General features: G+C 42.6%; 1 protein-coding gene across 1 annotated transcript in view; it reads right to left on the minus strand.

Moving 5' to 3' along the window:
• ADCY1 (adenylate cyclase 1) overlaps positions 1-8,685 on the minus strand; it is a 147,040-nt gene extending 138,355 nt beyond the window's left edge. The window contains exon 1 of the mRNA XM_015620219.2: positions 7,967-8,685. Coding sequence (XP_015475705.1) covers positions 7,967-8,635 — 669 coding nt within the window. The 5' untranslated portion in view covers positions 8,636-8,685. The remainder of the gene's footprint in view (positions 1-7,966) is intronic.
• Positions 8,686-10,882: the final 2,197 nt, after the last annotated feature.

A 10,882-nucleotide genomic window follows, 5' to 3' on the forward strand; every position in this document is an offset into this window, starting at 1 on the left:
TTTTAACCTGATGATACTCAAATTAAGGAAATACTTTATGTACATCTCTTTTTAAAACTGTGTTTATTAGTGTTGTTTTATTTTCTAATTTTGTGTGGGTGGATAATTGCTTTCATCTTCTAAGAGGTAATCATAAGCAGATTTATGGCAATTGACAAACATTTCTACATTGTAGTGTATGAATGAGTAACCTATGAAAAAAACCCACAACTGCCAAGTTAAGCGCTTCTTAATTTTATGTGCTAATCACTGTAAAAAGTTAATTATGTTTACTTCTATACAGGAGATGTACAACCATTTGTTACCGAACCTATGAATTAACATCTTGCTCCAGAACAAATATCTGAAAGGTGATGTTAAAGTGAAATATTGCTCTATAACAGTTTTCATACTAGCCACACATTTCTTGCAATACACATCTCTGGTTGACAAAGAATTTCAGTATTTCCTGAACTACAGCTAAAGAAGTAACAATCTTTCTTGTGGGCTTTTTGCACTTTATTGCTTGTCTTAGAGCCACACACTAGATCCACATTTCTGGGATTTTTCACTCTTTCAAATACTGATGGAGAAAACAGCTTTTCTGTATAGATAAAGCACTTGGTGATTTTATTTCAGGAATCAGGTCATGTGGTAAATTCATGTAGAATATAAACAGCTGGACAAAGTAGTAACTATGTTGTTCCCTCAAATTCCTCTAGGTATTTATCTTAAAAATTTGAAGCAAAGCAAATTTCTTCCATGAAATGTTTCCCAGAGGAAGAAAATAAGAAAGAAAGTAATATAATTTGAAAAAAAAATACAATATTACATTCTACTCATTGATAATACTTTAGACCCATCTATCATAGCCAGAAAGCTCAGCTCCAAAACTTGAATGTCTCTTCTGCTTGCACTCCTTCCTCACCTTCCCAACAGCAAGAGTTTTATAGGAGTTAATATTGCCTGAGTTCTTCCTGTCATAAAACACAAACATTTCAAGTCCTAGAAGAAATTTTCGTATAAGGTTATGAATTAATCAGAACATGAAGTCTGTCTGAAGCCATGCCTTTCCCACACTCATAACAGACTTTCTAACAATTTTTCCCTCTTGGCACCACCAAGAGTTCAGAAGGAACGAAAAACAATGCTTTTCTGGCTCATCTCTGGTTTTCCATACATGCCACATACATTTAGTTATGTTTGTACCACTTTATGCTAACGCAGAAAAGAGATGTAAAGCCAGGACTATATTGTCTTTTGCAACTGAGAAAGTTAAAAAATGTAACTAACCATGATAGACAGAAAACATTATTTTATGCTGGCTAATGTTTTCTGGAATAGCAAGAGAAGGAATGCACTGCATCTAAACTGACAGAATGAGATAAGATGCTAGAAAGAACACTTTTGTTCTGGTTAGTAAGGCCCATGTACAGACAAGCACACATTCAGGGCTGTGCTTGAAGTAGATGAAAAGAAATTGAAATCTGCACTACCTTAGTTGTATTACACTGGCTCTGTCTAGCAAAACATTGCACTATTCTAATAACTGGGGTAAACAAGATTAGGAAAATATTTAGAAGCCTGAATGGCAGAACATACAAGAAAAAATACTCCATGTAATCAACATTTTCTCATAGGAGTTTAGCTCTGGTTATATCCAAAATTACATATTCAGAAAAAAAAAGAAGAAATAAATTAAGGGAAAAAAAAGGGAATAGAAGCCCTTGGTAATTTATCCCATAGAACCACCAAAAATCTCTTAAACCAAATTGGCAGCCCCTGAGCTCCGAGCTGCACAAACACACACGAAAACTACTTTTCCATGCAGTAAGCATGGAAATTTATACAGTTCATAATTACTAATATTACATGCAATGTTTTGCTATAAACTAGGGTCTAGGCAATAACATTTTGCCATTTTGAAATGAAAGCACCCTTAGGCTCACTTTAATAGCATTAAAATAAAAGCAGTAACAGGACACGTGGAGACAGTCTAAGCCACACACATTAAGAAGGAACGTAACCATACAGACCTGTAATACTGCATTGCAATTGCTCTTACTCTATTGCCACTGCTATATAAAAAGCTGTAAGTTATTCACTAACTTTGCAAAGCTTCCAGACTCTGTCCTGTCAGGCTTGTTCTGGGCTAAAATTGTAGCTTCTCAGGCTGAGTTTTTGTGGTTTGTTTGTTTGTTTTTGTTTTTAACTACTGCACACATTGTTTTACCTGGTTTAAACATTTTTCCCTAACTGATCAGATCTCTCTAGCTCATTTATGTTACTTTTGCTTATCTTTGTTAGCACAACAGTTTTATGATTAAAACATAACACTGTACTATGCAGAAATGTAGACCTGTGGAAACATGGTATAGAAGAGATGAGAAGGGGAGACACAGGAGATAGAGGAGTACAAGCATGGGATTACAAAAGGTGCAGCACAGACTTAGTGTGGAAGATAACACCCACAGCTATAAAAAATACCCCCACAATGATCAGTTAAAGAAATGTGAACATGAAGATGCACAGATCTGGTATTAGTTGCAACAAAGAGAACAAAGAACAAGTATTTAACATACATGAAAACTATTTTAAAAATTTGGATGAAACATGGAGCTGTAGAATGACAAAGGAAGAGAAATGTATATTATCAACACTAACATAAACATCCCCTTCCTTCCTGTGGAAGACTCCAGATGCTGCCAATATAGGCAACACCACCAGCAGAATGAAAGCTATCACCCTTAGAACCTGGAGATGCAGGAGAATGTAGAGCCTAATGTCAAAGAAAGTGGGTAGAAACTGAGTGTATAACAGTATTAGCTTGTTTTTTATTATTATTTTTGAACATTTTTTTGAATAGAAGTCCTCTTTTTCTTCAGTAATATAATAATGGGATATTGCCTATGAATAACAACTAAACTTCTAAGATAAACTATTGTTGACTATGTCTCCAAGTCATATGATTCTTGACAGTTTCTCAAAGACTTCTTTTTTCTCAACCATGCAGAACCATCAGCAATTTTTGGAAATCCAAGAAGAATAGCAGTGTCAGCAGTCTGCAGACTCAGGAACCCAAGAGCATACTAATCTCTGTGTGGGGAAAGATCCTGTACTCTATATTCCATGGAAAATCCTATGCTTCAGCCCCTCGATAAAGTGACTCTGGTCAATACCTGGCAAAACCTATGCCACAAATTAAGATACCACTTTGACTAGGAAGGAATAAAAACCCCCAAATCCCCCAAACTTTTAAAAATCTTTCAATATGGACTAAATATGAAATGAGACTTAGAGTTCCACACAGATATTGAGAAACTCTAAAAATAGTGCTCCCTGTATTTGGAAAGAGAGGAAAATAGTGAATTCAAACAGATTACTAGTGCACAGATATATCTGCAATTCTAGAGATACTCTTGATACTATTATTTGAAAAGCATCACAAAGAATGAACTAGTATAGTCCCTCACCAGCGTTTTATATGCATGAAGGAGAAAACTGGAATTTTGCACTGAATAATAATGACAATGGAGCTGAGCTGTCTTTGATGTACAAGTCTTTTTATTAGGCTACTAGACTCTGCCTTCTATGTGAGAGACAAAGGTGTGGATATGAACAGTTCTGCCAGTGATGTGTTCATTAATTGCCTTTTAAACACTGGCAGAAATAAGATTAACTTTGGCATGACAATTCCTTGTGATATTCTATAACAACATCACAACCTGCAAATAGTTAAGAATATAAAATAAAATTTTAATTAATTATTTTAAATAAATTATACCAATTTCCCCCACATTGTCCTTTACACATCTATCTATCCCAACTACACTTTTTGGTACTGGCTGAATCAATGAAGGTACTATCTATCCCAACTACACTTTTTGGTACTGGCTGAATCAATGAAGGTACTATCATACAGTTGAATAAATGCATGCATAAAATCAGTTTTAAATGCAGGCAAAAAAAAACCCCAACAAACCAAGAAAAAAACTAAAAAAAAAACAAAAAAAAACCCCAAAACCCAAACAAATTAACCAGAACCCACTTTTTTTACCACAATCCTGAAAAATTTTGCGCTACTTTATGACAGAACCATTCTTTCTTCTGCTCTTTGCTACTCATGCTGTAATTCTGTTGGTTTTTTTTTGTGAAAGATTTGCTCTTTCACAAAGACTCCTGTGATGTGTGAGGGTACTTTGGTAGTGTATGATTTGGTTTTTAATTTTCTGGAAAAAAAAAATACTTTTTAACAAAAGGGGACAAAAATATTTCGAGGGACAAAAACAGTTATTTAATGGTAAGACATGAAATGGTGCATATGCCACCACTGAGTAATTTCTATGAGCAGCCTTTGCCTTCCTTACCCCATCTGGTCCTCATGTCTCTAACACCCACTCACTTCATTACAATAAAAATTATATTAAGATCCTTTGGGCAGGATTCTGTATTTCTGTAAGGGCTCTGAAGCACCTAACATGTATCTGGAATCTGTAAAGGGAAAATAAATAAAATAAAATAAAATAAAAAAGAGACAAGAGTCAAAGCTTTTAAAACTTCTTTTATGGATACCCTGTCACCTTATATGGCAGGAGCATTTTGTTCCATGATTCTGAAGGAAAGAGTCCAACTAATATGATGAATGTGATATTGGTTATATACACCATTAATTAATTATATATATATATACATATACATATACATATATATATATATAAAATCAATTACTACCTTTCTATTTAGAAATGAGCATGACATATTAGTAGATTGGAATCTTTTATTTGATGAACAAAACACTTATTGAGTGGAAAGGTGAAGCTCAAGTTCTGCCACATTATTCCCCTGACTCTCATCACCTCCCCATACTTGCTTTCCTGCTCTCCTCTTGCCTTGATATGACATATGACATACCTATGTCTCACCTCTGGCATGGCATGGCATGGCATGATCTCCACAGGCAATACTGTGCTGTCAGAAATCTATCACTTGCAAATTAAATGTGCTTTACTCAACAGAAGTCATGACAAACTTCTCCCAAAAAGAGCATTGGTTTTACTATGTAGAGAATTCATACATATGAAAGAATGCAAGTCTTAAGCATGCCATGAGGTGCACTCATGTTCTGATCTGGCACTATTGAAGCTAGTGAGGCTTTTGGCATTCAAAGATTTGCAAGTGGGGATTCCACAGACTTTGTGAAATTGAAGATGTGCATCTAAAAGCTCACTTCAGAAAAAATCCCTTAACTTAGCTATGCCTGTAAATGGATTGAACTTGAAACAAAATTAACTATTTCATCTTGCTGACAAATTTCCAGTTTAACTTCAATGGAAGTTACTAGATCTGCAGTCTCTTAAAGCTCAGGCTAAGCAAAAATGAAATTGATTCCCAAGTGGGTTCCCTGCCCAAATCACAAAAAAGTCAGAGTTCTTTAACAGAATACCAGCCTCAGTGGTTGGGGCAGGTGTTTCTGCATTTCTGGATTCTTCAGATATCTGTTTAAAAATTTAAATTAATTCACTTGCTTGGGGCTAGGGAGCAAGGGGTTGGGAGAGAGAACAGAGCCCTTCATGCTATTGCAGCTCTGCACAGAGCAGTCTTGCTTCCCTGACATGCCAACTGCACGCTGTGTCTACAAGCATGGGGGCTGTCATGATAATGCCCAATGTCTGGGAAGCAGATCCCAGTCATGAGGAAAGGTCCATTCTAACCCTTATAAAAAAGGCTCAGCTACTCTCAGGCCAAGCACATAAAATTTAGATGATGTGGCCTTTACATATCTTTAAACTTCCAACCATTGCAAAGTTGTTCCTTGGAAAAGGAAAAAACCTTCTTTGTAAGGGAAAATTCCCTTCCATACATGGAGATGGTCTTCAAACCAGAAGACTTATTCCTTGCCAAAAAGCCACAAATCAGTGTGTGTTTCTGTGTGATACTAGTTCACAAACCAGTTATTTTGCTTGACTATCAGCTGGTTTCTGCCTCCTGTTATCAGCAAAGCATACTGCTTTGGGGACTGGATACAAACCACTGAAATTACTCTGGTGGGAGGAGATGGTGATGAAGAAGAAACATAGATATGTTACATCAGATGCTAGTCAACTATTTCTACGAATCTTCAAGTCAGTTTCTTGCCAGTTGAATAACTGAGTTAAACTAGTGTGAAGGGAGAGAGCTAGCAGATTTTTTACCCTTCAAAATGTTCCACATTCACGACCTTAGTTAGATAATTTTGTGAGCAGACGTTATTGTCAGCTTCTTTATGTTACTCATCTACAAGAGCAGATGCCACACTGAGCTGCAGCTTGGCATCAAGGAAAGTCTGCCTATGTGTCCGGGTAGCCAGGATAGCCTGGACTCCCATAAGGACTAATTGGTACTCCAGTAAAAAGAGCTATCTTCAGCCCTTTTCAAAAGGAATATTCTAGTGGTTTTAGCATCCTTCCGGATGCTTTTTAGGAAGGCCCTCTCAGTGCTTCTGGATTTCATCAGCTCTTCCTCACATGGAAACTCTAAATCACATATTTAAAAATAGACCATCAGATTATCTGGGTAAATCATAAAGCTCAGCTTATCTCTCTCTTCCCCTTCAAAATATACAATTTATTTTGTCCACCAGCTCAGCAGCGTGAAGCCATCAATAATCCTGTTTGTCTCAGTAACCCCACTCAGTGATTGTCTCTGTGTCTCTATTCCGTGCATCTGTGTCACACTGGGGCGTGTGTGTCTGTGTGAGCACGGAAGAAGGATCCAGGAATTCGCAGTTCTGGGCACAAAGGTATACAGTCCTGCCGTATTTATGCCCATGTCAACTGTGCACGTTCCAGCATCACAACACAGCCTTACACAGTCATGGAGAATAATGCCAGCATTTTGCAGTAGTAATGTACTAAGTACTTCAATTACGCATTAAATTGTTGTTTAGCACCAATCTGGACGACAGAAGCAGTGTCCTTCTCCTGAGGGCAGGCATAATCAATGCGTGCAAGGAAGGACACAAATATTTTTCAATTCCTCTTTCCCAGTGGTTCAGACGCACCACATAATAGAGCCTTCAGGAGCAAACCCCGACTGCCAGCCCACGTTTCCTATACGCGCATCTCCTCATCCTCCTCCCCCTGCCAGTGCGGCCCATCAGGCCACGAGAGCCGGAGAAAGCCCTGCAGGGATATAAATAGCTCCTCGGGGGAGGAGGGGATAGTGCAGCAGCACGTTTCTAAAGATGCTTGCTGCAGAGGGAGGTTTTGCTGGATTAATTCAGAGGGAAAAGGGAATTGCTAGGAAGTTCACTGCTGTAGCAGGCAATGTCTGTGGAAAGGGGGCAGCAGGTGCCCTGGGGAAGCTGATGAGGGAATGCCGCGCTTGCTGGGAGAGCAGCGAGGTGGAGTTCCCTCTTTGAGCGTCCCACCTATTTCAAATCGTTTCCTCAGAGCCCCTCCCGCAGATGGGCTGTGCATAGGCACGAAGGGCCCACGGCTGAGACAGACAGCGAGGATACGAGCCAACTCGGTGGAGGTGTTATTAGCACACGCAGCTTATTGTCTGTGCCAAGTTTGTACAGAGCCAGGTGGTGCTACTGATGCGCGCTGTATTGCACGGACTGTGCATGCGGTGCTCTGAACTTGCCCCATGAGTAAAGCACGGTATCGCTGGCTTCCCTGCCCTGTACCTTGTTTTCCTTGGAGAGACAAAGAGAGACAGAGAGAGACAACAGAGAGGTTCTGTCTCCCCAGAGTCACCCCATCCCCACCTGCCTCCCGGAAACTTTCGGAAACTACAGACACAGCCTGGGGTGCAGGTGCGCGCTCGCCCCTTTCCCTCCGGAGCCAGCTCCGGGCACTCCCCCGCCGCCGCCCGGGCTGCTCCGCGCCTCTCCCCGCTCCCTCCCTGCCTCCCCCCGGCGGGCCGGCACTGCGCGGCTCTGCGGTGCTGCAGCACCCGGCCCGGCCCGCCCCGGCCCGGCCCGGCCCGGCCCGGCCTCTCTCACCGTCCTCCAGAGCCGCTGCCGCTTGGCACTGACGGAGGTGGCGGTGACGATGAGGTGGGAGACGGACACCACCAGCCCGAAGACGATGGCCAGCAGCGTCCGGACGGGAAGCAGCGAGTAGGAGACGAAGGTTACCAGCATGAGCTGCCACATGCCCTGCTCGGGAGCGCTGGGCGGCTCCATGCCGTAAGCGCCGAGAGAGAAGGGGCAGCAGAGGAAGGAGAAGGTGAAACTGAAGAGCAAGGTGAGCTTGACGATCTGCTGCAGCTGGGTGACCTGCAGGTACTTGACATTGGTGACGATGAAAAGGGAGAGGAAGATGATGCAGTGCACCGGGTGCGAACCTTTGGAGATGGTCAGGCTGGGGCCGGAGAGCAGCTCCACCAGGGCTAGGCTGGCGGTGAGCACGATGAGGACGGCCAGCGCCTTGAGGGTGGACGTCTGCTCCAGCTTCAGGTTGTAGCTCTGGAAGAGAGCCTCCAGCTCCTTGCAGTCAAACTCGTCCTCGCAGGCGATGGCATCCAGCAGCAGCAAGGGAGGGGGGTCCCCCAAACCGGCTCCCGCTCCCGACGCCGCGGCAGCCGGCGGGGAGCAGCAGCAGTGGCAGCACTTCTTCCTCTTGGTCTTGACTTTCTGAAACGGTATTTCCTCCATGTCAGTGCCATTCATAAACCCGGGGAAGAAATGCTCCTCCAGGTGTCCCCCGCTGCCGCTTTGCCGCCTCGCTGCTCATAAAAGAGAGGGGGGCTGCGAGCAGGAGCCGCGGCCGCTCGCCCGCCGGCAGCCCCCGCCGCTCCGCGGCTCCGGGGCGCACCCGCCAGCCGCCGTCCGCAGCCCGCCGCGCCGGCAGACACCCCCTCCGCTGCCACCCAGGAGCCGGGGGTGGCAGGGACGGCGGGAGGAGAGTCTCACTCGTGTTAATGTGCCAACCTTCCAGCCTGCAGTCTCGCTTTCCCCTCCACCCTCCTCCTCCTCCTCCTACTCCTCCTCCCCTGGTGCTCCAGGGATGTTAATCTCCTAATGACACCAAAACACCATCCGAAGGTTTGGAATCAAACAGAGGGAGGGGTGGGGGCAAAGGGTGGGTGGAAGCTCAGAAAAGGGGAGACGGGGATAATCAACAGGCGGCTCTCCCTTCAGATAACGCTATTTGGAGGAGCGGGAGCTAGAGGAAAGCAAACGGGCTCCCGTGAGGTGGGCGTCATTAAAAAATAAAATAGCGACTAGGAGGAAAAAAAAAATAATCTGAGCCAGGGCTCTGGAGGAAAAGTGCTGCAGAGGGGCCGGAAAGAAAGCAGGAGACAGGGAATGGCCGGGCTATCCCCTTCCCAGGTCCGAGAGCATCTCACCGGCGCTGGGGATTGAGAGGCGCCTGCGCGCCGATCGCTTGGGAAGCCGGACACGTCCCCACCGGGGCTCCGCGACTCGGGAGCGGAGGGGGGACCCGCCGTCCCCCTGCCGGGAACCCGGGGCTCGCCGGCCCTCCCGGTGAGTCCGGCATCGGCCGACGGCTGGAACCCCCTGCTGCCCGCCTGCCCTGGCAGCTATTCATATATATGTATATATATATATGTAGATACACGGATACATAGATATATATAGAGAGATATACACATAAACGTACATACAAACCTATATATGTGTGTATGTGTGTATAAAAATATACAAAATCTACCTATAAAGACGTTGAGATTCATGTAAATATAAATACATTTGTAAATGTGTAAATATATAGATATATATATGTTTATATGGAGGAATCCTGCTTCCTTTCAGAAATAAAGTAGTATCTGGCTGAATAAATATTCTGGTGTTACTTGTTTTGCCTCCTAGCTCTGAAGCAGTGGGAGAAAGTGTAGTGAATTTTTGAGAAAACACATTTCTGTGAACACTTCTGCCTGTCTGGGAGTACAAATCAGTCAGAGGATGTGGAGGGTTACTCTTGTTACAGGAGTTGAATATCACCCCACTAAAAATTCTACTTCATGCCTCATTAAGAAGCAAGAAGTAATGTGTAACACTACATGTTGGGTGTGTTTTTAGAAAAAAACCCCTAGGTTCTGCCTATAATGCTGCTATCAGATACTATTACCAAGTTGCCACAAAAGAATACACTGCAATACTTTTTTTTGTAGCCAATGCATCTAATTTTGGGATTATGAGATTGATTTCAAACTCACCAAAGACTAGGGAAAGGACAGCAGTATTTCTTTTAGAGTACCTTTTGGGTCAAGCATTAGTAAGATTCAGATCTAGAAAAATGTCAAAATGGAAGACTAAGGTTATGAACATTTGGCTTTTCAAAGGCAGGGCAGGGATACTTTCCAGAATCAAAGCAAAATCTTACTATCATGCATAGGTTGGAGATATAATCACTGATTTTTGTGTCAGTGATGTCAGATTCTGGTTCCAGATTTGGGCTGAAGACTGTTAAAATCAACAGAAGCAGGGATTCTTTAAGATTTGTTATGGCTGTGAATGATGTTGGCACTTCCCTTCTGGATGGTAAAGAAGCATTAAAAAATTCTCTGATACATAATCTAAGGCAACATATTTTTTATATTAATATTTTACTATTTGATGTTAGTCCATGCCCTACAGACTCAGTATGCAATCATTCTTTTGAATCTGAACAGACCTCATCAGGAAAAGAGAATTAATCAACATTGCTGGAGTTTGTGTATTACAGATCCAAAATATTCCACACTTGGGACAATGACTGTTACTCTGTGCTCACGGGATGCAGCTCGTGGTGGTTTCCTAGCCTGTGACTTAGACCCTGAAACACTGCAGAACTGTAAATACAGCTGATATTTAGACTTCCGTAACATCCTTCCAGAAGAACGTAAAGGGCTTGGATTTGCTGGCCTGAGTACTGGAAACAGGAAGAGATGTTTAGCTGAAATGAAATGAAAT

This window comes from Parus major, chromosome 2 (assembly GCF_001522545.3).
Source record: "Parus major isolate Abel chromosome 2, Parus_major1.1, whole genome shotgun sequence".
In the NCBI taxonomy this organism is placed as follows: domain Eukaryota; kingdom Metazoa; phylum Chordata; class Aves; order Passeriformes; family Paridae; genus Parus; species Parus major.